A 25,811-nucleotide genomic window follows, 5' to 3' on the forward strand; every position below is an offset into this window, starting at 1 on the left:
GGATGCGGTTGGTTGTTTTTCACATCGTCAACCCCTGAAAAGCGTGGTCGCCGTTCTAACAGGCGTGCGGTTTCCTTCGAAGTTCGAGATGATGCGGGGATTTGAAAATGGAGTGGTTAGTACCATTGCATTAATACCACTAACTTGTATTTTTTCTTCCCTCCTTGCTATACTGAATAATTTCTTGATGTGCCTTGCAATGCTCAGTATGACATGCTATTATTTTTTCTTCCCTCCTTGCTATACCAAATTATGTCTTTATGTACCTTGTAATGCTCAGTATGACATGCTATTACTTTTTCATTCCCCTCTCTGCTCTTCTAAATTATTTCAGTCTGTGCATTGCAATGCTCAGTATTATTTTTTCATTCCTATCTGCTCTTCTAAATTATTTCAGGCTGTGCCTTGCAAATTCAAGGAGCAAGTTAGTAAGCTTGCAAGTTCAGAGAACTGGATGGTGGCAAAATGCCCAATGAGGGTTTTTGACTTTTATCTTGAGAAAGATGGTACCACTACAACAATTTGTGGTCCATACTGGAGGTCCCTTGTGAGGTTGTATGATATCCAACTTGGTGATGTAGTTTCTTTCACCTACATGGAAGAAGAGAACAGATTCCATCTCAATGTATACCAAATTGTGAACACTGACAAGGTAGAGAAACCTTATGTTAGAGAACAAGGTATGATACATTATTCACAAACATACCAGGGCATCAAATTGTTCATATACCAAATTGTGAACACTGACAAGGTATTCATTTTTATACTGACTTGTTTCTTTGTTACACTTTTGAGTTGTTTATGATGTAATCCCAAGAATCAGGATGCAACTCCACAAGACAATATTCACAAACATCAGAGCCATCACTGAGGAGCATATGGCTGCCATTACCTTTGGCCTGACCAAAGTTGTGTTGGCTGCTCCAAACCAGGAGCTTGATGAAAATGAGTTCTATGAGAGTACAAAGGAGTTGCAGTTCTTTGCTCATATTTATAATGAGGAAAATGTGCAATTTGATGCCCTGGTATGTTGTACATGTAATAAGACATGTGCTGTGAACTGTGAATACAAGTCTGTACTGACAAGATTTTTTTTTCCCTCTTTCAGTACCTGAATCCAAAACCATTTAACCATGTCGGCTCCCCTGTCAATGGATTTGCACACTTGTGGAAGAGGGACCTTGAAGAGCCTGTTGTAGCCTGGTACCACATTGAAGGAGATGATCACATTGCAATTACCATTGGGTGGGATAACTTCAGGGAGCAATCACATATTGTTGAAGGAACTCTCCTTCTGATGATTGCAACACCAAGGGCTGAAGCAATTGTTCTGGACTTTGTGGAGATCATCAACCCATGAAGTATAGGGTCTAGTTGTTAAGTGGTCATGTGTGACTTGCTGTTTAATCTATTTTCTACCAATCTATTGTGATTTGAAATGTTTAGACTACTGTGGAATCTATTGTGATTTGTAATGTTTTAGACTACTGTGGAATGTACTGTGATTTGCTTGATGATATTAAATTTGTTTTGAATGTGCTAAGATTCAATTTTAAGACTACTGTAATCTACTGTGATTACTACTATATATGTGAAAGCAAGAATTCCTGAGGCACTTGTGTTTTCATCACATTTGCATGGAATTTTTTCTTGCAACAGCTCATGTTCTTTTTGCCATTTCTAAAGGAGATTTCCAAAAAAAAATCAGGATTTTTAAGTTTTACCATGCAAGAATTCCTCATGCACTTGTGTTTTTATCACATTTGCATGGAATTTTTTCTTGCAACAGCTCATGTAGTAAATTGGAATTGATGTTTCTCTGCATCGTGGGCTAATATTAACAAGTTTGGGCCTTCATTTTCATTTTGGGCCGGTCGCCAGCCCATATAAAATTCATCCTGGGCTGGGTTGTTGGAAGTCATACCGTCTCCCTACTATATTAACAAGTTCATCTCTCTCTCCGTCACTTCTTCCACGTCTTCCACTGCTTCCACTTCACTGTAGCAGTTCCTCGACGGTGACGACCGGAAGCGGTTATCTCCTGTAGCAGTTCGTCGACGGTTCTTATTCAAGTTCATCAAGATCTTGCAGTCGCTTCTTCTGCAAGGTGAGTTCGAAACAAAAAAAAACCCTTCTTCTGCAAGTTTAGTTCGAAACAAAAAAAACCCTCTCCTTGCTTCCAGTTCTTGCCGTCTTTTGTATAAGTTGATTTTTTTGTGCCAGTTCTTCTTGATTGATGTCTTCGCATGGGTTCAATCTATTGAACATTCTTCATTCCCTCTTTCTAATCTTCTTAGATCTGTTTGCATTGGCTTGACTACATGGTTCCAATCCATTTGTACCTTTTTCTTCCTTGCATGCGTTCATTTGCTTGATTTGATCTGTTTCCACCACTGTAAATACTTTTTTAGGGTTCAGTTTCTTGATTAGATCTGTTTCCACCACTGTAAATACTTTTTTAGGGTTCATATCGTCTTCTATTTTCTGATAGGTTCAAATGGATCAAGGCAACTGTCAGTTCTGCCATCAGCCTATGGACAACTGCAAGTATTCAAACAGGCGTGCTACATCATTCAAGATCATCATGCAAGAGGACTATGATCACTTTGCGGTATGCAATTCCTTGTACAGACTGTTTAATTTCTATTTATCTGCAAGACTAATCTCACATTGTGTTTCATGCTTTGAACAGACTGTTCCTTGTTACTTCAAGGAAAAACTGAACAAGTACAGTGACAAGTGGTTGCATGCTCTTGCTGCTGGCCACAGGCTAGATTTGTACTTAGAGAAGAGTACAAACTCCACAACCATGTGTGGCCCCTGGTGGTCTTTTCTCCTGATGTCACACCTTGTTGATGTCAACGATGTTGTCACCTTCAAGTTACCTACTGAAGATGACAATGAAGATGTGATTTCTGATGAAGATGCAGAAGTTATGGAGTATGAAGAAGAGGCTGGTGATGGCATCTTCGAAGTAACTGTTGCAGATCCTGATGGAAACCAAAAACCCTTCTATCTTATGAATGGTATGTTCATGACTCCTTTGGAAACTTGTTCAGGACAATTTGTGTTCACTGTTTTATAAATTTGTGATCACTGTTTTATAAATTTGTCCAGGACCAATTTATGTGCCTGAAGAGATCAGATGCACACTTTACAAGACAGTTTTCACAAACATGCATGCTGTTGGTGAAGCAGACATGACTGAGATAGTCTGGGAAATGTACAAGGATGCCTCAAAAGATGTGGACTCAATTGATGAGCTTCAGTACTTTGTTCACAGAGTTGATGCAGTTGATTGTAGATCAAAAAGTTTGGTAATCTCAAAAACATTGTTCATACAGTTCCTGCAGTTCATACAGTTCATACATTTCACATTCAGTATTGCTTAATGCTCTATTCCTGTGGTTTCTATTGCAGGCACTGCCAGAGAACCTTGTCCATGGTTACAATTACCCAAAGAGGGGAATTGCAAGAGTTTCTAGCAGGACTGTGAGTGAAGACATTGCTGGGCATTACTTCATTCAAACTGGGGTCCTGGGCAGGCTGGTCGTCTGGCTGAATGAAGAAGACTTGGAAAAATTCTGTGAGGCCAACTCCATAGTTAAAGGCTCACTTCTTCTGATCAGGGTTGATATGATGCAAGACTACATTGGTGTCTCTGTCCACAAGATAGAAGACATATAATAGGCTGATTCAAGCTGGTTGCTGACTGAAGATGCTTTAGTTTATGTTGGTGCTTTTGACTGTAGTTTGTGCAGTATGTAATTACTGTTAGTTTGTGGAAGACATATGGCTGGTGGTTACTTTTGTTGATGTGCTGCAATGGCACACATCTTGTTGTTGGCTTATGTTGATGTGCTGCTATGGAACACATCTTGTTGGTGTTTACTTTTGTTGATGTGCTGCTTATGTAAGACTACTGTCATTATGTTGTCCAGTCTTTGTATGACCTGATGATGGCATTATCAAATATGTGTGCTATTACTATGTGTTAGGAAGTTAACTGATTTTGTATTACTATATATGTCATTGCAAGAATTCATAAAGCACTTGTGCTGTCATCACATTTGCATTGAATTTTTCTTGCAACAATAGCTGCTGCATATTTTTGAAAATTCTATTGAAAATTATGTTGTTCTTTTTGAACAACATAAATGGATGAACTGCTTATGCAGTAGTGATTCCCTTGACATGTTTACAAAAATGGATGAACTGCTTTTAAACATCTTGCAATGTTTAAATTTTTTTACCAAAGGAGCATGTACCCTTTGATTCTCAATCCTTACATGGAGATAACATGGTTCTCAATCCATGATGGTTACCAAAGGATGGTTCTCAACCCTTTGGCTTATGTTAACATGGTTTCTTAAATGCTAAAATGTTTTAATGTTTTAAAAAATTTACCAAAACGTTTTGTTTTCAAACAAAAGAAAATGATTTGGTCCTTCCACCGAAAGTGATTTTGTTTTAATGCAACTCAAAACGTTTTACCAAATGGTCCTTCCACCGAACTCATTTTTACAATATGGTCCTTCCACCCAACGTTTCCTTCAACCCTTCGCTTTTTCCTTCGCATTTTTCCTTCGTCCTCCTCTGGCGATCTGATCCGCCGCCGCCGCCCTCCTCCGCCGCCGCCGCCCTCCTCCGCCGCCGCCGCCCTCCTCCATCACCTCGGCCCTCCTCCACCTCCACCTCGGCCCTCCTCCGCCGCCGCCGACCTCCTCCTCCACCTCCGCTAGATCTCCTCCATCACCTCGGCCCTCCTCCACCTCCACCTCGGCCCTCCTCCGCCGCCGCCGACCTCCTCCTCCACCTCCGCTAGATCTCCTCCACCTCGGCCCTCCTCCTTCGCCACCGACCTCCTCCTCCACCGATTAGGGTTGCGGATTCTGCGTGGCGACGGCGGCCTGAGGTTTCGCAGGCGACGGCGACCCCTAGGATCCGCGTGCTGACGGCCATGGTGGATCCTACTGGAGTTCAAGCCATGGTGGATCCTACTGGAGTTCAAGCCATGGTGGATCCTACTGGAGTTCAAGCCATGGTGGATCCTACTGGAGTTCAAGCCAAGGTGGATCCTAGTGGAGTCCAAGCTAAGGTTGATCCGCGGCGGTCCTTTCTCCGTCGATTCACGAACTCAAACAACACGGAGGCGAGTTCGTCTGGTACGTGGTGAATCGAACCTCCACCTACAAATTCCTGTATTACTGGTTTGCTATGATTTGCTGGTTTGCTTGGTTACTGGATTGCATGCTAACCTTTCTGTATTGTTTGCTTGGTTACTGCATTGCTCTATTACTTGCTCCCTTGTGATTGTTTGCTTGGTTAATGCATTGCTGCAGTACTGGTTAGTGGATTACTGCAATTCATAGTTACTGCATTGCTCTATTGCTTGGTTACTGCATTGCTCTATTAGTTGTTCCCTTGTGATTGTATAAGATGGCTTAGTTCATTACTGGATTCTATTTAAACTCTAAGTTTTACTAAAAAACAGTAATAATGGATAAGAGTTGGATGGAAGCTTCAAGGTCTTCAGATGAGTATGCAGCTGGAGTCTCCTTATTCTTAAAATTTGCTGTAAGAAATGAAGTGCAAGATAGGAAGATACTGTGTCCATGCAAAAATTGTGGTAACAGGTTCTGGCATGATGTAGACATTGTGAATGATCATCTAGTCTGTACTGGATTCATGCCTGGATATAAAACCTGGCTGTTTCATGGTGAACCAGTTGTTAACAATGATCCTGACACACACTCTAGCTCTCCAGAAGATAGTAGTAATGCTAGAGATGAGATTGACCAGCTATTGTTAGATGGGTTTGACATGTACCCTAGAAGTTCATTGCATTCAGAAGAAGAAGAAGGCAGTGAAGATGATAGTGAAGATGAAGATGTCGAAACATACAAGAGGTTAGTCAATGATGGTGGCCAGCAGTTGTACCCAGGATGCAAGAAGTTTTCTAAGCTGCAGTTTCTAGTAAGACTGCTCAACATTAAAAATGTCAGGGGAATGACAAATGCTGCATTTGAAGATATGCTGACACTGTTCAGGGAAGCACTACCTGAAGGACATTCTCTGCCGAAGAAATTTCATGAAGCAAAGCAGTACATCAGAGGAGTTGGTCTTGCATATGATACTTATGATGTATGTTTCAATGACTGCATAATTTTCAGAGGCATCCATGCCAATGCCAATGTCTGCCCAGTTTGCAAAACAAGCAGATGGAAGACTGAGAGAAGTGTAGTAGGTGGGAAGAGAATCAGTAGAGTTGCAAGGAAAGTTATCAGACATTTTCCACTGAAGAAAAGAGTCAGGAGGTTGTTCATATCTAACAAAACAGCAGCTCTGATGAGTTGGCACAATGATGGGAGAACCAAAGATGAAGTAATGAGGCATCCAGCTGATTCACCTGCTTGGAAGAACTTTGACAGCAGGTACAGGTCGTTCAGCAAAGAACCAAGGAACATCAGATTTGGACTAGCTACAGATGGATTCAACCCGTTCAGGAATATGAACTTGTCATATAGCATCTGGCCTATAATTCTGATCCCATACAACTTCCCTCCCTGGATTTGCATGAAGGAAACCAACTTCATATTGTCTGTCATTGTACCAGGAAGGAGATCACCAGGGAAAGACATTGATGTATACCTGCAACTTGTAATTGATGAGCTACAGGAGTTGTGGCACCATGGTGTTCTTGTACATGATGCTCATTTTGGTAAAAAGTTTAGAGTCTATGCTGCACTTCTCTGGACCATTAGTGACTGGTTGGGCCGTGGAATATTGAGTGGTGAAAGTATTGTTGTCTGTTCTCATTGCCTCTTAGGAACTTGCTCTAGAAGGTTGAAGCATGGGCACAAAGCATGTTTCTTAGGTCACAGAAGGTTCTTGTCAAGGGATCATGCATTCAGAAGAGATGAGAAATCTTTTGATGGTACTACTGATTTCAGGGATCCTCCAGTACAGCCAACAGGGGAAGAAATTTCTGCTATGACAATGGATATCCAAACTGCATATGGAAAACTACAGAAGCAAAAGAGGAGTGGAAGGAAGAAAAGGAAAAGAGGAGAAGGGGATGAGGATTTGGAGAATAAGGAGGAAGTACATACTGTTGAATCAACTTTTAAGAAGAGGAGCATCTTTTTCCAACTAGAATATTGGAAATTTTTGCTAGTGAGACACAACTTGGATTCAATGCACATTGAAAAGAATGTGTTTGACAACATAGTCAACACTTTGCTTGATGTGGACAAAAGGTCAAAAGATAATGCAAATGCTAGGATGGATATGAAGAGAATGAAGATCAGAGAACATTTGCATATTGATGAAACACAAGAAAAACCTGACTTGCCAGATGCAGTGTACTACATGGAGTCATCAAAGAAGAAGATGTTCTGTGGTCTGGTGAAAAATGTGAGATTTCCAGACAACCATGCTTCCTCAATGTACAACAAAGTAAGGTTAGAGGAAAACAAGTTTGTTGGGCTGAAAACTCATGATTGCCACATTTTGTTTGAAGAAATCTTACCTCTGGCTGTAATGAAGACATTGCCTGAAGAAGTTGCATTGCCCTTGGTGAAGCTTGCCAAGTGTTTCAAGGTCATTACTTCGAAGATCGTCAGCAACAAAGAGATAGCAATTGTTGAAGACCAGTTGCCAGAGATATTATGTGAACTTGAGAAGATTTTTCCTCCCACATTCTTCGATATAATGGAGCACCTGGTTATACATCTTCCAACTGAAGTGAGACTTGTTGGGCCTGTTCAATTCAGGAACATGTGGTCCACGTAAATGTTCATTGGCAACATGAAAAACTGGGTACACAATAGAAGCCACCCTGAAGGATCCATTGCTGAGTCATATTTGTTCGATGAGTGTTTGACATTCTGCAGTAGATATGTGGATGATTGTAACACCAAGTTCAACAGACCACCAAGACATGATGATAATTTGACTAGTAGTGGAAACAAAAATTGCAGCAAGTACCTGACGATTTTTGGAAGACCATTATCGACTTACAGTATTTACGAACTAGATTACTGTCATGGACACAAGCACGAAGTATGTACTCTTCAATTATGAGCACATCAGTTCTTACACAGAGAAGCATATGAAAGCTTTAGCTGCTGGGAAAAAGAGAAAAAGTAAAAGACAGGTAGAAGTAGAACATCACAGAACATTCCATACTTGGTTCATTGACCATGTGCAGTCTTTGCTTCTTAAAGGCACAAAATTGCCAGAAGATATTGTTTTGCTAGCAAACAAGCCTTACATGATGGTCAAGAAGTACAACAGCTACTGCATTAATGGTTGTGTATTCCACACAAAGGAGTTTGCAGCAGGCAAAAGCACTCAATGTGATGGAGTTTCAAACTCATCTATGACTTCCAGTTATTCTAGTTCGAAAGATAAGAACCCATTAAAAGGAGAAGTAGAATATTATGGTAGAATAGTTGAGATTGTTGAGTTAAATTATTCCAACCAAGGAAGTGTTGTACTGTTCAAATGTGAATGGTCAAAACCTGCTGGAGTTAAAAACATCGCCAACTTTGGGATAACACAAGTAAACCTGAAGCAGTTAGAATTTGGATCAGAACCATTTATATTTGCAAGCCAAGCTAAGCAGATATACTATGTGAAAGATGCTGTAGATGATGATTGGTACTCTGTTGTCTGTCCTTCAATTAGAGATTACTTTGACATGGAGCCTAGAATAGACAGTTAGTTTGGGTATGACAGTCCTGTTTGACATGTTCTTACTTTTCTTTGAAGTTACTATTATGTGCAGGAACAAATAATTCATTTAATATATGTGCAGGAACAAATAAGTCAGATACTCAAGAATGGAAGGAAAAGATGATCAAAGTAGGTGAAGCTGTAGCAGCTGGAAGCAATGGTGATAATATGTTGGAAAGGTTCATACACATAGCAAAAGCTACTGGATACTTGCCAGGGAACCAGCAAGTAAGTAATGAATTCTACATCTCAACACCTTTGTACACAACCAGTTTTGCAGGATTCCAAGATATTTGTCTAACTATTACTTTTAAATATCCTTTGTTCAGATTGTGGAGAATAAAACTATATATGAACAACTAGAGGAAGATGATGATGATGATGAAGATGACAGTGATGAAGAGGATGATGAGGAAGAAGATGGTGCTGAGGATGTGCAGAGAGAAAATGATGGTGAAGGCTATGACAGTGATGCAACTACTGATCCTGGTGATGAATATGAAGATGGATCAATTAAAATTAACAACACTCCAGGCTAGATTCTTGATCTATCAATGTTCTTGATCTAGATTCTTGATCTATCAATGTTCTGTTAACAGTATCTAATGGAAAGAAATATAGTATATCTAATCTGTTTTAACAATTATGGTTTTAGGCACAGAAGAAGAGAAATCCCATAGAGGTCCAACATTACTGAAGGGGTTCTGGAAACATGTTAATCCAAACTGTAAAATAGATGTGGAATTCAATGACAATGGACAGCCTTGTGGTCCAAACACCAGCCAGTTCTCCAATTTTATTGGAAGTTTAGTTAAAGGAAAAGAAATTTCAATGGCAGCAACAAGCTGGAGCAAAGTACCCAGATCTGAGAAAATGCACTTGTGGGAAACTGTTAAGGTATTTAAACTGCATTACATTTATTTCTCACTGCAATAACAGTGGAAAGGTTTTTTTTGTCTAACTGTTGCTACTTATGTATTGCAGACATTCTTTAATGTTGAAGAAAGACATAGGTACTGGGTACTAAAGTCTGCAGGTAAAAAATGGAAAGATTTCAAGTGCTACTTAAAGAAGAAACATTACAAGTCAAAGTTATCAATAGAAGAGAACGTTGCGAACGGGTGTGGCCAAAGACTTCCTGAAGCTCAATGGGATTGGTTGGTGAGGCGTTGGAAGCAAAAAAAGTGCAAGGTGAATCATTACATTTTCAAACTTTCAATTTGAAAATGTATGCTTACTAATCTTACCATGAACTGAAAATGTAAACTTAAATTGCAGAGATTGTCAAGGAAGAACAAAACTGCAAGGAAAAACCAGCCAAATAGTACACACACTACTGGGTCAAGGAGCTTCGCAGTTGTACAAGATCAAACAGTAATAATCCAAACTAATCAATTCAGAATTAAATTTTCTGCATATTACTTTGTGTACAACCTTACCATTTGAAATATTTTTACAAGTTCATGAGGGCATAATCCATGTGATTTGCAGGAGATCCTAGAAGGTAAAAAAATTGGGAGGGCTGAGCTGTACAGGATCACTCACACTAATAGCAAAGGACTGCCAGTTGACAATTTTGCTGCTGGAAAAATTGTAAGTTTCACCTTCAAGTAACTACTGCCAGCACACATACTTGTTCTTGCAACAATACCTGCCATGACACTGATTTCCTTGTAGAATGAAATCAATAACAAACTAAATGCCAATCCTGAGCTGCATGGGGAGGAACCAAATCCCAATGACCTCTATTCAACATTGTTTCCCAAAGCAAAGAAGTCAACAAGGTATGGTCTAGGCATGGTAGTTGGTGGAAAAGGATCAGAAAATCTAGCTCAAGCACTAGCAGCTCTTGAAGAGAGTAGGAAAGAGACCAGAGACCTAAAGCTTGTGGTCGAAAACATGGCGCGAAAGACTGATATCATAGAAGGGCAGTTGAGTCAACTAATGCTAGTGTACCAAGCTAGCCAGAAAATACAGGACAACCAGCAACAGCAACAGCAGACAAGTGAAGAGGGAATGGAAGGTATTCCTACAATCCAGGTACACTACAAACTTCTTCATTCATGAGTAATTACATGGTCAACAGTATATTTCCATAAAGTCTGGTGATATCTAAATTAGTGATATGATTGAACCAATGTAGGTTACCAAACAAAATGTTGAGAAAGTTATTAGCAGTGAGGTTACAGGTTGCAAAGAAAATGTAAGACTCAGCTTCTTCTTTCATGATCTGTATTGTAATCATACTATCCAGATGGTGCAGGTAAGTATTTGATAATTTTGTTTAAATGCAGGAAACTAGATCAACTGAAGTAACACATGCAAAAAGAAGCCAAAAACCTAGTCATACCTCACAAGTTGGAGGTTCTCAAGCCAAGGTAAAGTATCAACAGTTTCATGTCCACTTGGCTCCTAGATGGTCCTGTTAATTGTGTGCTCTGATTGTTTAAATGCAGGAAACTAGATCAACTGAAGTAACACATGCAAAAAGAAGCCAAAAACATAGTCATACCTCACAAGTTGGAGGATCTCAAGCCAAGGTAAAGTATCAACAGTTCCATGTCCACTTGGCTCCTAGATGGTCCTGTTAATTGTGTGCTCTGATTGTTTAAATGTAGGCCACCACAACTCATGAAGATAGAAGAGCCAGAAAAATAAAGGAGAGAAAGAGTGTGAAGGAACCTAATAGTTCTATACCAAAGGTATGAGCTGCTAACATTGGTACTTTTTAAAACTGGTGATAGTAGAAATGGTTATAATAATGTTATCATATTATTTGTAATTGAAGGTACCAAGACAGGAAGCAATTTATACCCAGGAAGAAATTTATAGCCAGGAAGATGTATACAGCCAGGAAATAGAAGGGAATCACTCAAAGACTACTTACAAGCAACTAGAGGCAAAGGTTAGAAATTATTCCAGCAGTTGTACTTACTAAATGGTTGATGCAATAACTGAGGCTTATAGGGTGATATAATAAAATGTGCAGACAGCAAGTGTGAACAAAATCATTAGAACTGTTAAAATGGAGAAGGCACAGGAGAATAGGATGAAAATCAGTGAGGTGAAGAAGAGAAAGAACAAAGGGCCAGTCAAGGTGACAAAAGGGATGGATGTAGCATTGACTTCACCATACAGTGAAGCAGTGGTTGCTCTTGGGACAGTTCAGAATGCAGACACAGATGAATTCATCGAAGTTATGATCAACATGGTCTTGAAGCGAACCACAAGGTTACCACAAGCAAAGGGGACAATGACACTACTAGGTCATGCTGAGGCACGCTCAGTCCAGTGGCCAAGAAAGAATGTAAGTTCCACTAGCCTCTTGCCTCTTGAGAATGTCAATTATCACTTGTTCTCCACATGATCAGCCTTGTTTCCATCAGCCTCTTGAAAATGTAAGTTTACTGTCATGAATCAACCATGTGACACAAAACATGCTTGCAGATCAGCACTGAAGAAGAGGACATGGACATGACTCATGCATCAATTTTGAGCTGCATGGACAAGAACTTGCGCATTCATTCCAGATCAGATGGTAAGGTGCTGACATTGGAGGAACAAGCAGCAAATCGGGAAATGAGGAGGAGGGCAGAAAACCATGACAGCCAGACAACTAAGAGGAGGAGAACCTTCACCTTCAAGTCAAAAGCCTCCATAGCTTCTCCAGTCCAGGCTGATGAATTGCTGGATGATGTGTGACCAGGCTGGATGATGCTTTCAAGCTGATGAATTTGTATGTTATCTAATGATGGATGATGCTGGATGATGTTGATGACTGCTTATGACTGAATGCTTGTAAGTTATCTGATGCTGGATGATCATGTTTATGACTGATTATGACTGAATTCTGTTTATGACTGAATGCTTGTTTGTGTAATTGTAAGTTAAATACCTGAATGCTTATGACTGAATTGTAAGTTAAATGATTTGACTGAATGTTCATGAATGCTGCCAGTACAGTATATCAAAATTTGCCTACAAAAAGAAACAGCGGCATTAGGCCTATATGCCTGAAAACAAATTTGGAGGCATTTGCAGAAATGCCGGCAAAAGCTTTGAACGGCATTTCCACCTTGTGCCAGAAAAAAGGTTCCGCGGCGTCACAACCTTGTGCCAGAAAAAGATTCGGCGGCATCTCCATAAAGTGCCGGCAAAAACCTTCCACGGCACAATCTAAAGTGCCGGCAAAACTCTTAACAGGCAATAACTGATCTGCCTGAAATAGCTATTACTGGCACCAGTATTTGTGCCTTGAATTACATACCGCGGCATCTCACGAAAAATGCCGGCAAAGAGCAATCTCGACTGGAATAAACGCAGCACTTTTTTTTGTGCCTTGAAAAACCTTTGCCGGCACTTTTAGAGCCTTTGCCGGCACTTTTTTGTGCCGGCAAACTGGGTACCTGACGCAGTGGCCCCACGACCTTGGATCCCTACGCCGTGGTACTGTCAGTTGAACGGGAGACACGCACCCCGTTGCCAACCCTCGGGGGACAGCCACCACCGCCCGGGTACGTGCCCCTGCCACTGCCATGGCCGGATGGTGATTTAACCGGCCGGCCGGCGGCAGTGCGCGCATGTGTGGTGGCAGTCGTCAGGGCCACTACTGGCATCGGCAGGCCGAGCAACGGGAGCCGATTGGGTTGATTTGGCAATGGTTTTAGGTTCGTGCGTAGGATACACCCAATTCATTGCCTACGAAGACCAGATGCTGTTAAACGTTCCGACATTTTTTTGGCAGTTTGCTGAACCCAAATAACCCCATCAAGTTAGGTAGGATGATAATGAACTCGCCGAGTTGATGCAACATCAAAAATAGAAAAAACTATACAGGCACAAATCATTCTCCTTTGCCGCCAACGAAGAGTTACCAGCGGTAATTAGAGAAAGGACCTACTGAAACCAAACAACATGCCCGTACAGCAGACCCTGCTCTAACAAGCACAGGCACCTAACAGCAGACCCTTCACTCCAGGTTCATCTACATCAACGGCAATGGATGAAGAGGTGACCACGGTGAAACGTGAGGTCCGCTTTTCGTCATCGATTTTCTTGTTGGATTTATCTATTCACTGGGAGGTTCGTCTACATCAACGGTTTGCTTCCCAGATTGACATCCCCCATCTTTAAGTTGCGTGCATCACTCACGTAATTGGGAGATCCTATGGGTTAGTTTGGATTAGCAGATGCATCGTGAAAGATCGATCAAAACAATCTTTATCAATATGCTTACCCATTCTACAAGACAACACTTTGCGCATTGCCCTCCTAGCGCGCACCCCTCATGATCCAACGAAGATTTTGAACCATTCTTTGTTTGTTGATTATTCGTGTTATCTCCATTTTTACCCACTATTGGTGCTAAAATGTCATTGGTTCACCCTAGGCATAAAGGAATGAAGATATCATTTGCATGGTGCAAGGAATCCTGAAGTTCCTTAAGTGTCTGTTTGATTTGAAGGAAGTGCATAGGATTTTTGTAGGATTTGGATCCATAGGATTTTTTTCCTACAAACGTTGTTTGATTCATATGATTGCAATTCTTTGGAATTTCTACAAAGGATTCTTTTGCACTATGTTTTGGAGGAAAATTTTCCTTCACTCCAACCTCTTTTTACAATTCCTTGTAATTTCTCGTACAATCAAACGCTCGGGTATCCAGAATCCTGTAGTTTCCTAATCATATTGGATTGGAGAGGACATGCCATTCAAATCCTGTGTTATTCATATTCATGCGTCCTGAAAATCCCGTGAATTAAATGATACCTAAATATGGATCAAGTTGTGTGGGCACCTTTGCGGTGAACAACCTGATATCTACATCTTTCAGGACCGTCAAGCCCAACATGCTGATCAAGGTTACCAGTGCCTAGGTGGAGGTGGTGACTAGTGAGACGATCTCTATGTTGGAGATGGAGGAGGTCTTGTGCCGCTACAAGAAGGATTCCAAGATGCGAACGCAAGCAAGCTTCTTGCCCGAGGGCGTTAGAGTTCAAAGAGCCCCCAGAAAAAGTTTAGAACACTCATCTTCATTGTCATGGGAGAATCTAGAATCTAAATGACAATGTGTCCACGTAAATAAGCCCATGTGTACATATAAACCATGTTGTAGAGTGGAAGGGCACCCCCCACCACCCCCAGGTTGAAAGAGTTTTTACATACTAATACTATGTAGATACCACATTTTATAATAAATTTGAAAAAATACTTCAGTTTATCCATGGTGAGCTTGGAATTAATCCATCGCCAACTTCAGTGATTGTAGGTGGTTGGAGCTGCCCTACAACTACAAGATCTTGATGAGGTTGCCAATCAGGAAAGGGATTCTAAGAAAGCTCTTACTTTAGTGTTATGTTGAAATTCTGCTTTCACACTTGCAAGCTCTCCAACTAGTGTCAATGATGAAATACCAATGTTTTTCCAATTCGCCCAGGTGTGCCAGTAATGTAGAGATTTCTCTGGCTCTACTATTGTGGAGAGCTTGAGCAAAACTTTCAAGGATATGCATGCTTAAAGAGGGAGTGAGTCTCTATCCTCCTCCCCCCCCCCCCCCCCCCCGTATCGATCGTAGTTCCTTCGCATGTTAATGCTTATCCATTCTATCAGGAAAAAACTTAGCGGATTGCCCCGCTCACGTGTTTCGCCTCTTTAAGATTTACATGATGATATGAACAATTTATTATTTGTTGTTTATTGTGTTACCTCCATTTTTGTCCACTATACATACTTAAATGTCCTCTGCCATCGGTTCATCATGGGCAACAAGAAGATACCCACAACATGGTGCCATTGATCTCTACTATATGTAGATACGAAGCAAATTGTGCCGTGATCTTTGCGGCGAACAACCTGATATCACCATCTTTTGGGACTATCCATCCTAGTGTGATGATCAAGGTTGCCACTGCCTTGATGCAGGAGGCGATCTTGTGCCCCTGAAGAAAAAAGTTCATGATGTGAACGGCAGTACGCTTCTTGCTCCATGAGGTGTCAGAGTTCAAACAGTCGACAAGACCCATCTTCATTGTAAGGAACAAACCTAGAATATAAATAACCCTATGTGAACATACATAATCACATGTCTACAAAGAAAATCACATTTTTTGGGGTGAGGGGGCACATGCCCCCCCCCCCCCCCCCCCCTAGTGGAAACAATTTTTATTTACCATCTTTTTACCATAAATTTTACAAATAAGTACCAATGAAAATACTTACAGGGTAACGAGTTTCACTCGTAGTATGTTTTAGAGATTGAACTACCAATACTTGATAACTAATGATCACATAACGTCATTTAATAAATAATTAAATATTAAGGAAACCGGAACACAAAAAGTTGACGTATATCAATAATTATTTAAATCTTTGTAACATAGACTTGTTGACATAAGGCTTCCTTGGATGGTTTAAGAAATCTAATATTTTCAACAACAGAGGTTGGACACTTGACATTTGACCTTAGCTGCTAATATACCACAATGGAAAACTCTGTCCTCGAATTTGAGAATTGTCAATCAACTAGGATTGATTGATTGATTTTTTAATCGAAAATCAATCAACTAGGAAAACTGTGTACATAACACAAATATATATTGCCAATCACTAGACATGAAAGGAGTTACGGAGATAAATTAATTGCTTTGCTCCAAGTTGGGACTTGGGATATCCACACATGTGATTGTTCAGTCACCTAAAAAGAGCCGAAGTATATATGTAGAATGAAACACCAAAAGAAAAATGATGCAGGAGCCATCTCACAAGGTGGATAGATTTCTAGACAGATCAATCGCTTCCTACCATGTGCATTAGAGTATGCATATTGCAGGGTTGTGTCAGTTAAACAACTGTGTTTTGCCGTGATCATGCCTCTCGGCATTGCCTTCTATTTATAATCCTCAAGGGATAAGATCAACATACAAGTTTGTTACATACGTGGGGAGTAAGGTTTATCTACAGAACCTAACTAGCGATCGTCTAGCGATCACAGCTATGACTAACATGAATATACGTACAGTAGTTAGTCTAACATTCCCCCTCAATCTCATCTTACTGAAACTAAGTTGAGATTGGAATATAGACGCTCAAGCATGAGCTTTGTAGAAGGCTTTGTGAACGCATCTGCGACCTGATCCGCAGAGGAGACGAAACGGACGTCGAGAGCTCCTTGTGCCACCTTTTCGCTGACGAAATGAAAATCCACTTCAATGTGCTTAGTTCGAGCGTGAAACATAGGATTAGCGGTCAGATAAGTAGCACCGAGGTTGTCGCACCAGAGCACCGGAGCGCGCGGCTGTGGAACATTAAGCTCACGGAGGAGCGATTGTATCCAAATAACCTCTGCTGTGCTGTTGGCCAGCACCTTGTACTCCGCTTCCGTGGATGATCTTGACACAGTTGGTTGCTTACGGGCACTCCATGAGATAAGAGTAGGTCCGTAAAATACTGCAAAGCCTCCCGTCGATCGTCGATCGTCGGCGCTGCCAGCCCAATCGGCATCAGCGAACACACTGAGCAAGGAAGATGAGGATTTCCTGATGCGAAGTCCTATGCCAGCTGATCCTTTGACGAACTGCAAAATTCTCTTCACTACCTCCCAATGAGCTGAAGTTGGTTTGGAGAGGTACTGGCACACCTTGTTTACCGCATACGACATGTCTGGCCGGGTTAGAGTCAAATACTGCAGTCCTCCAACTGTACTGCGATAAGTAAAAGCATCATCCTCGTTGAGAGTTGTTCCTTGATCAGCAGAAAGCTTTTCTTGAACCGACATGGGTGTGGTCACCGGTCTGCAACTATCCATGTTGGCGCATTTGAGCAGATCCAGCGCATACTGTTCTTGGCACAATGTCATTCCCCCTGGATCACGAGTCACCTGAACTCCAAGGAAGAAGTGAAGGGGGGCGAGATCCTTAACAGGAAAAAGCTTCGCCAAGGGCAGCAACAAGACGATCAGAGGCACGTGGAGAAGAGCTGGCAAGCACAATATCGTCGACGTAGACGAGAAGATACATGGTGAGGCAAGGCTGACAGAACACAAACAAAGAAGTGTCAGTCTTTGCAGCCTGAAAACCCAGCGGGTGCAACTTGTCGCTCAGGCGAGAGTACCAAGCCCGCGGGGACTGCTTAAGCCCATAGATGGATTTCTGCAACTTGCAGACATACTCTGGGTGGCGCTCATCTTCAAAACCAGGGGGCTGCCGCATGTACGCTGTTTCTTCTAAGGTGCCATGGAGGAAGGCATTGCTGATGTCGAGTTGGCGGACGCTCCAGTCACGAGACATTGAAATAGAAAGGACGAGCCGCACGGTTGCCGGTTTAACCACAGGACTGTAGGTGTCAAGATAATCGACACCGTAGCGTTGAGTGAATCCTTGTGCGACGAGACGAGCCTTGTACTTGTCAAGAGAGCCATCAGCCTTGTGCTTGATCTTGAACACCCAACGGCTCCCAATGATATTTGTACCAGGTGGCTTGGGAACCAACGTCCATGTGTTGTTGCGGAGCAAAGCAGCATGTTCATCCTCCATGGCAGAACGCCAGTGGGTATCAACAAGGGCCGACCGATAGGAAGAGGGTTCAGAGGCGAACGTGCGCCGCTTCGGGTCGTAGCGGATCGTCCCATCCTTGGGAATGAGCTCCTTGCGAGTGGCGTCACGAGTGCGTGTCTGCATATGATGACGAGGTGCAGCAGCCGGTACCACGGGCGGCGAAGGAGCGGCGGAGGCAGCAGGTGCATCCGCAGCAGACGCAGCGGGAGTCGCTGCAGAGGTGTCGGGCGAGGAGGGTGGCGCGGCAGACAAATCAGCCGCGGTAGGCTGCCGTGCAGCCGAGGCAGGAGGATCCTCTGCCGCGGCAGAGGTAGACGACGACCGTGCAGGTGTACGCGGCGACCCCGAGTCACCGGCGGTGGATCCATCATCAAAATCACCTGCATCATCAGAGAAACTGCTCGTGACAGGAGTGTGAGTTGGCAACAAGTTAAGGTCGTAATTACGCATACGATCATCCTGAAGAACCGGCTCCGACATGGGGAAAACAGACGGAACATTGGAAGAACTAGGTGGGAGGGGTGTTGGGGTGGCATAGGGAAACACTTGTTCATCGAAAACAACGTCGCGTGAAATGAAGATGCGGCCAGAAGAGCGATCTAAACACTTGTATCCCTTATGCTGCTGACTGTAACCAAGAAACACGCAGAGGCGCGAACGGAAAGAGAGCTTGCGAGTATTGTATGGGCGTAAATTGGGCCATCATGCGCACCCGAAGGCGCGAAGGAAATGATAATCAGGTTGATCACCACGAAGACATGTGATAGGTGCAGCATCGTCAAGGTTGCGAGCGGGCATACAATTGATCAAGTAAACGGCAGTGAGGAAAGCTTCATTCCAAAAGCGAACTGGAAGAGAGGAGTGGGCGAGAAGGGCGATGCCAGTCTCGACGATATGCCTGTGCTTGCGCTCGGCGATGCCGTTTTGCTGCGAAGTGTGAGGGCAAGTGACGCGATGTTGTATGCCTGTTTTGTCAAAGTAACGAGACAGCCGACGATATTCGCCACCGCCATCAGTTTGAACAGCAAGGATTTTGGTTTGTAATAATCGCTCAACATGGGTTTGAAAATGATAAAAAGATTGTTCAACATCTGATTTACGCACGAATAATGACTAAAGTCATCGACAAAGCTTACATAGTAGCGGAAACCACCCACAGAAGGAAGAGCAGGCCCCCACACATCGGAGTGCACAAGCTCAAGGGGTTTTTGGGTACAATGCGATGATCTAGAATAAGGTAATTGGTGCACCTTGGCACGCTGACACGAATCACACACTGAAGACTCTAATGGAGGTGCACAAGCGATTTTATTCGACCGGAGAACTGACTTGACGACACTAAGGGACGGATGCCCTAGCCTCCGATGCCAAAGATCGGTGGAGAACGTGGCACTGGAAAGGCCATGGCGACGCTGGGACTAGAGGTGGTGTCGCTTGGCACGGGATACAGCCCATCTTGGCTTCTACCCTGAAGTAGAAGCTCCTTCGTTGTTTGGTCCTTGACGAAAAAATGAGAAGGATAAACTTCAGCAAAGGCGTGATTGTCAAGCAGCAGTTTATGCATGGAAAGGAGATGCTTAGAAATATGTGGAACACCCAAGACATTTTTTAGAAGAATTGATCTAGAAGAGCCGGGAATTCGAGAATGACCAATATGAGTAATGTTCAGACCTTTACCGTTGGCGACCTGCACAGTGTCCTTGCCGGCGTAGCGTTCCTGGATGGAGAGGCGGTCGAGGTCGGAGGTCAGGTGGTCCGTCGCCCCGGAGTCGAAGTACTAGTTGGGGTCGGCGTTGTACCCTTGGTTGTTGGTGTTGGCGACATTGGCATTGCGTGCGCGGGGTTCCTCCGGCTGGAACACATGGTTGAAGCGGTTCCTGCACCGGAGCGCGTCATGCCCGACCTTGCGGCACACCTGGCAGGTGCCACGGTAGCCGCCACCGCCACCATTGCCACCACCTCCATTGCCACCACCACGGCCGTTGCCACGGCCGCGTCCTGGTCCACCATGGCGACCACGGTCGCCTTGTCCTCCTCCCTGGCGCTGTCCACCATACTGCCCGCCGTTGCCACCACCATGGCGGGTTTCGACAGCGCTGCCAGAGGGAATGATGTTGCCAGAAGATGCCTGCTGCTCAAGACGAAGCTCGGCGCTGAGAAAATAAGCATAGAAGCTGTTAAGGCTCACCGGGTCGTCGCGGGAGGTGATGGCCGCCACCAGCGGCTCGTAGTCAGGACCCAGTCCAGCGAGCACGTAGCCCAAGATCTCCTCGTCGCTGAGAGGTTTCCCAGTGGAGGCCATCGCATCTGCGAAGCTCTTCATGCGGTTGAAGTAGTCCGCGGCCGGGAGATCGTTCTTCTTGAAGTTGGACAGCTGATAGTGCAGCTGCATGACCCGCGCCCTGTTCTGCGAGCCGAACATGGAGTGGAGCGCGGTCCAGACGCCGGTGATGGTGTAGATCTGCGTGAGCTGCCCGACGATATCCTCGGACATGGATCCGAGGAGGGCGATGAGCACCAGCTGGTCCTGCTGGTACCACCGGAGGTACTCCGGGTTTGCCACCTCCTTGGCGCTGGTGCCAGTGCCTTCGGTGATGGTGGCCGGCGGCGCCGGCAGGGTTCCATCGACGTAGCCGTACAGGTGTACAGCACGGAGAGCAGGCGCGGCTTGTGTCCTCTAGAGGAGGAAGTTGTCGCGCGTAAGCCTAATAGTGATCAGGCTGGAGATCGAGGAGATCGTGACGGAGCTAGGGGAGTTGGAGGTGGTGGACAGAGCCATGGCTGCGGAAGGGTTTAGGATCTAGCTCTGATACCAAGTTAAACAACTGTGTTTTGCCGTGATCATGCCTCTCGGCATTGCCTTCTATTTATAATCCTCAAGGGATAAGATCAACATACAAGTTTGTTACATACGTGGGGAGTAAGGTTTATCTACAGAACCTAACTAGCGATCGTCTAGCGATCACAGCTATGACTAACATGAATATACGTACAGTAGTTAGTCTAACAGTGTCATATGTCATCGCGCCTGTGCGTCCGTCATGTCTGGGCAGATCACTCTCCAATATCTACGAGGTCTCGTCACTTTGGCGTCGGTTCCTCGACGGATTTCGCGCGGGATGTCGTGCATCAGAACTTTTATGTAGATGTACAAGGTTCAAGGTGCAACAAAAAAACCTTGTGTCATATGACCCCTAGTAGGCGTATGTGGGATCGCCCTTGTTTATTGTAGTATTGAGCACAACTTTCTTGCAAGATTAATTGATTTCCATCCCCAACTTATATACGACTCCACAACCAAGGGCTAATGACCTCTGAGGCAAGGAGAATGACTCCACCAATATTGTATCCTTCGACACAACACCATCAATGGTATCATGTACAAGAACTTCAACGCTAGCTGGACGTTTCTGTTAACGGTGTCTTAGACTTCAATCTCGCTAAAGAAAAGCCACTCCCATGGGAGGAACATTTAGTCTAGAGCCATTTGAGTTTGTAAGTTACCTAGCAACAACGGGAGTTGGGAGCTGACATACGCAAGCGGTCAAAACATGAGCAGATTTGATCGATTTTTGGCAAACGCATAGGTTTTTCACCTGTCAAAATGTCAACGGAATAACAAGGTTGAACATAACCATCCAAATAGCTGGATTTATTCAATTTCATTGAGATCATCACTGGACTTAAATGATGGACGTAATTGCACACTACCACATGTTCCAATGTCTGGACACATTTGGTTGGCTGCCACACTTTTGCGATCCAGCACATTTAGGAAAAACAACTGATAACGGCTACAGAAAAACACAGAACTTGTGCATGTCAAGCCTAACCATCAGAGAGAGAGAGACCGAACGCATAGACAGATTTACAGATCCTGCTTAGCAAATAGTGTACAAAACCTGTGCTAAAAAGGGCATACATCCAGTTACCAATGTTCCACAACCCAACTATAACAAGATCTCTGAACAAGGTCGCAACGCAGAAGTTTCCGTGTCGGATGCATCGATAGAAATCAGAAGCATTGCAACGTCTTCATGCACGGAAGTTCACTGTTGCCTGCCCAAGAAGAATGCATAGTGTCAAGAGCACTTCAATAATGCCAACGGCATCGCAAAACAAAGTAAATAGCTAAGTGCTGGTAACATATTTAAGACAGGCTCATAGCATATCTTATCAATTGTAGTTTAGGTAAAAGATTCAAATTATCTAGGACAGGCTTGTTTATTTTCGTTTTGCTTCATTCACTGCATATAAGATAATTCAAACAGCAGTGTACTCACTGTGTGTGTAAGCAAAAAAAGATGAGAACATAATATCTTACTTGTGAAGACTTTCCATGGCAGATTGAAGTTTGTTCACGTCAGCACCAACTACTTCGCTGGTCTTCTCACCCTTGTGATACAGATGGAACGTCGGCTGCGCAGGATATCCCGACAGGAGTCAGATTAATTGTAGTAAGAACCAGTATGAAGGTTGCTAACAATAAAAATTGTTTATACATAAATACGAACATTCTGACAGAACGACATTACTATCTCCGGCCCTAAATACTTGTCGCAGGTTCAACAAATTTAGACAGATTTTAGCCTACATTTTGACTAAATCTGTGACAAGTATTTAGGGCCATAGGGAGTACTAAAATCATGGCCCTGTCTTGTAAGTGAAATGAACGAACATACATACAAGAATTTTAAAAAGGTTAAAACATTGTACATGATCTGATCTACAGTCACGGAAATGTACGTAATTGAATGGAATTTGCATTATGATATGCAACTTACCACAGAGCATATTTTCAGGGCTCCTAGTTTGTTTCCAATTCCATCCTGCAATAACAAAGAGACAAAAAAAAAAACGACAATAAGCGAGAAAGCACGCAACTACTGATTTAGAGATATAACTCTAATAACATTAGCACTAGATTTTTAATTGGAATCACAGTATAAGTATGTATTGCACCTCACATTAGCTGGTTTTCTTTGTGTATCGTCTGTATCTAGACAACGGTGAGTTAATAAATTTGGGACGGAGGAAGTATTTGGAATACACACACTAAGTAAATTAATTTGGGACAGAGGGAAAAGAATATTTAATTAAACGTTGATTTAACCAAAATGTAACAAGTGTAAATTTACACCGGATCACAGAATACAACAAAACAACTGAACTAAGAACCACCTTAAGTAACAGTTTGATTTTTGATATTCTCTATACTTCTAGTCTCACACAGCTATGCACCAACTTATATGTCATGAGTCTGCCTACTCCAAACAAATGATACTTCATGAGTCTGCCTACCCCATTCATTGAAACCAGAAGTAAATAAGAGCAGAACATTCAATCAAATGATAATTCTGAGGAGAAATCCATATCCCCACTGTTTGCAGAACGAAGATAAACAGATTACCTCACAATGCCAGATCCAGGTACAAGGCAATAGTAGGAGCAACCAACATTGCACAATACTGAAATAAATATTTGTATACTAGATTTACTACCAGATCCACTCCTGGTACTTCGGCTCAAGTTCTAGCTAACATGGATACTCTGGACACTACATATATCACGTCACGCCTACAGAATATCGATGATAGCAAAGGTAAATGATGCAGATGACTTAGCCAAAGCAAGAGCAGACTAGTTAGGAAGCAACTTTTACAAGGATCCTGATAAATGCAGGGTGCTGCTAGCTTCATTCATGCTCAAAGTTCTGAACAGGATGACTCTTGGCTCATGCATGAATTCAATCTTTGCAATGCCAGAAACCTAACAGATATATATCCGTAATCAAACCTAAGTGTACGGCTTGGGGCTTTCACTAGCTTCATGGATTAGGTCAAGAACTTTTCTAATTAAATAAACGTAATGAGTGCATTGCAAATTTGCAATGATCTTTGGTGAACAGAAGTTTAAGCCAAGGCCAGGTTCATTCTAAAGCGAAATTTCCACTAGAATCCAAACAGTGTACATTTAATCTGAAGTTTGCTAGCAGAGTAGCAGACCATCGTTACAGCAAAACTCAAATCCGGTACCCTTACCAAGTCGATGTCGACTTTGTAGACGGGTATCTTGGGGTACTGCTTGCTCAGCTTCTCGATCACAGGTGCCATCATCCGACCTGCAACGCCAAAAAAAAAAAAAGCAGAGTTGTAGCACCCTGGTCACTCACAACTCGCTCACTCAAACCCTCAACGTTTGGCAAGAGAGAACACTTACACGGCCCGCACCAGACCGCCGTGTAGTAGAACATAGCCGGCAGCTTCTCATCTGCAAAACCAAGAGGCCAGATCAGAACGCACTTCATCCACGATACGTGCGAAGAACCAGCGAGAAAGTTAAGAGTACGGCAAGGGGAGGTAGAATAGCCGTCGCACCTTGCACCTTGGTGTGGATGGCGTCGAAGGAGTCCGCCGAGCCGACGACCACCATGCTGGAATCGCCTGCGAGAGCGAGGGAACGATCAGCGTCGGCCCAAGGACCACGGGGAAACTGGGGAGGGGAAGGGGGCGTACCTGCGGATGAGGAGGTGGAGAAGAGGCGGGGGAAGGCGGGGAACGAAGGCGGAGGCGTGGGGGAGGAGCGCGGGAGGCGCGCGGCGGGGCTAGGGTTCGCGGCGAGGATGGGGAGGCGGCGCTGGGGGGCGGCGGCGGCGAGTGGGAGGAGGCGAGGAAGACGGCAGAGTCGGCGAGCCATTCCCGACGTGGGTACAATCAATTCGGCTTTGTATGGCTTTGGGTTAGGAAAGCCCATTGCTGATAAGATTATGTGGGCCGGAGCAGGACCTAAACGCGACTCCCACCAGACGCGACTCCAGCCCTAAACGCCGCCGCCGCCGCCGCCGCCTCTAGCGCCGCCGGGGCAAAGACCCTCGGGGCGTGGCGGCGGCGGGGGCCCTTCCTCGTCGACGCCTGGTGGACGGCGGCCGGATCCCCTTCCTCGACGCATGGCGGGAGCGCGGATGGGTTGGGCGGCGGCCTGCGCTGCGCCCCCTTCTCCCGTCGGCTCTCCCTCGGCCGGCGCGGTTGGGATGGGCGGCGGCGGCCAGCACTGCGGCCTCCCTCTCCCCCCACCTCTCGCCGGTGAGTGGAGGCGATCTCGGGCTTCACCCGCGACACGAGGTCGCCCGGGGCAGCAGCCTTGGGTAAGATAGTGGAGGTGGCCCTCTTCTTCGCCGGAGAGGGTTGGCCTGCGGTTTGTGGTGGTGGATCTATCGATCTATCACCGCGTTCTGGCGGCGAGATGGAGATGCTTGGAAGCCGGCGACGGAGTCGCCGGTGGAGGGTTGGAGTGGCCAGCCCGGGATGGTCGCCGACGTGGGGGTCCGACCTGAATAAAGGCGGTGGTCCTAGGGTCTCTCTTGCGTGAAGAGGAAGACCTACCGGAGGCCTGGACTCGTGATCTAGCCGGAGTGTTGAGTTCCGGAAGGCTCCGCCGCTGCGAATGTAACGATGCTTTTTGCACAGAGTTTCTTTGGATCGGTGGTATTCGGTCGTGCGCACCCATGCTTTTATTCCGACC

The 25,811-nt window shown here is 44.1% G+C and overlaps 4 protein-coding genes across 5 annotated transcripts; 3 read left to right on the plus strand and 1 right to left on the minus strand.

Moving 5' to 3' along the window:
- The first annotated feature begins 402 nt into the window (after positions 1 to 402).
- LOC127323629 (uncharacterized) lies at positions 403 to 1,506 on the plus strand. Its single transcript, XM_071824499.1, has 3 exons — positions 403 to 680; positions 796 to 1,025; positions 1,109 to 1,506. Exons 1-3 carry the CDS (start codon positions 455 to 457, stop codon positions 1,358 to 1,360), a joined length of 708 nt encoding a protein of 235 aa, XP_071680600.1. The 5' UTR covers positions 403 to 454; the 3' UTR covers positions 1,361 to 1,506.
- A 1,195-nt stretch (positions 1,507 to 2,701) lies between these two features.
- LOC127323630 (uncharacterized) lies at positions 2,702 to 3,903 on the plus strand. Its single transcript, XM_051351742.2, has 3 exons — positions 2,702 to 3,026; positions 3,118 to 3,317; positions 3,421 to 3,903. Exons 1-3 carry the CDS (start codon positions 2,810 to 2,812, stop codon positions 3,685 to 3,687), a joined length of 684 nt encoding a protein of 227 aa, XP_051207702.1. The 5' UTR covers positions 2,702 to 2,809; the 3' UTR covers positions 3,688 to 3,903.
- An 878-nt stretch (positions 3,904 to 4,781) lies between these two features.
- On the plus strand, positions 4,782 to 12,707 carry LOC127323626 (uncharacterized). The gene is made up of 15 exons (XM_051351738.2): positions 4,782 to 5,165; positions 8,822 to 8,967; positions 9,069 to 9,273; positions 9,395 to 9,636; positions 9,724 to 9,930; positions 10,018 to 10,113; positions 10,231 to 10,332; positions 10,417 to 10,779; positions 10,883 to 10,942; positions 11,034 to 11,117; positions 11,196 to 11,279; positions 11,358 to 11,441; positions 11,528 to 11,644; positions 11,729 to 12,046; positions 12,187 to 12,707. Exons 1-15 carry the CDS (start codon positions 4,961 to 4,963, stop codon positions 12,439 to 12,441), a joined length of 2,568 nt encoding a protein of 855 aa, XP_051207698.2. The 5' UTR covers positions 4,782 to 4,960; the 3' UTR covers positions 12,442 to 12,707.
- A 9,207-nt stretch (positions 12,708 to 21,914) lies between these two features.
- LOC127323624 (thioredoxin O, mitochondrial) lies at positions 21,915 to 25,015 on the minus strand. Of its 2 annotated transcripts, XM_051351734.2 has the most exons (7): positions 24,806 to 25,013; positions 24,668 to 24,733; positions 24,510 to 24,560; positions 24,332 to 24,411; positions 23,075 to 23,119; positions 22,615 to 22,709; positions 21,915 to 22,349 (listed from the first exon to the last, which is right to left on the minus strand). In XM_051351734.2, the coding sequence occupies exons 1-7, from the start codon at positions 24,984 to 24,986 to the stop codon at positions 22,340 to 22,342; spliced, it is 528 nt and encodes a 175-aa protein (XP_051207694.1). In that variant the 5' UTR covers positions 24,987 to 25,013; the 3' UTR covers positions 21,915 to 22,339. The 2 variants fall into 2 exon arrangements, with proteins under 2 accessions (XP_051207694.1, XP_051207695.1); XM_051351735.2 differs by lacking the exon at positions 21,915 to 22,349 and having other exon boundaries at positions 22,611 to 22,709; positions 24,806 to 25,015.
- Between the last annotated feature and the right edge of the window lie 796 nt (positions 25,016 to 25,811).

Source organism: Lolium perenne, chromosome 7 (genome assembly GCF_019359855.2).
Source record: "Lolium perenne isolate Kyuss_39 chromosome 7, Kyuss_2.0, whole genome shotgun sequence".
NCBI classification, from domain to species: domain Eukaryota; kingdom Viridiplantae; phylum Streptophyta; class Magnoliopsida; order Poales; family Poaceae; genus Lolium; species Lolium perenne.

Coding starts and splice junctions, on each gene's coding strand:
- LOC127323629 (XM_071824499.1), top strand. CDS start 455: ATGGTGGCAAAATGCCCAATGAGGGTTTTTGACTTTTATCTTGAGAAA. Junction 681..795: donor ACCTTATGTTAGAGAACAAG/GTATGATACATT, acceptor TACACTTTTGAG/TTGTTTATGATGTAATCCCA. Junction 1,026..1,108: donor ATGTGCAATTTGATGCCCTG/GTATGTTGTACA, acceptor TCCCTCTTTCAG/TACCTGAATCCAAAACCATT.
- LOC127323630 (XM_051351742.2), top strand. CDS start 2,810: ATGTGTGGCCCCTGGTGGTCTTTTCTCCTGATGTCACACCTTGTTGAT. Junction 3,027..3,117: donor ACCCTTCTATCTTATGAATG/GTATGTTCATGA, acceptor AAATTTGTCCAG/GACCAATTTATGTGCCTGAA. Junction 3,318..3,420: donor ATTGTAGATCAAAAAGTTTG/GTAATCTCAAAA, acceptor TTTCTATTGCAG/GCACTGCCAGAGAACCTTGT.
- LOC127323624 (XM_051351734.2), bottom strand. CDS start 24,986: ATGGCTCGCCGACTCTGCCGTCTTCCTCGCCTCCTCCCACTCGCCGCC. Junction 24,734..24,805: donor CTCCACCTCCTCATCCGCAG/GTACGCCCCCTT, acceptor TCGCTCTCGCAG/GCGATTCCAGCATGGTGGTC. Junction 22,710..23,074: donor CCCTGAAAATATGCTCTGTG/GTAAGTTGCATA, acceptor TATCCTGCGCAG/CCGACGTTCCATCTGTATCA.
- LOC127323626 (XM_051351738.2), top strand. CDS start 4,961: ATGGTGGATCCTACTGGAGTTCAAGCCATGGTGGATCCTACTGGAGTT. Junction 10,114..10,230: donor CAGTTGTACAAGATCAAACA/GTAATAATCCAA, acceptor TGTGATTTGCAG/GAGATCCTAGAAGGTAAAAA. Junction 10,333..10,416: donor ATTTTGCTGCTGGAAAAATT/GTAAGTTTCACC, acceptor ATTTCCTTGTAG/AATGAAATCAATAACAAACT.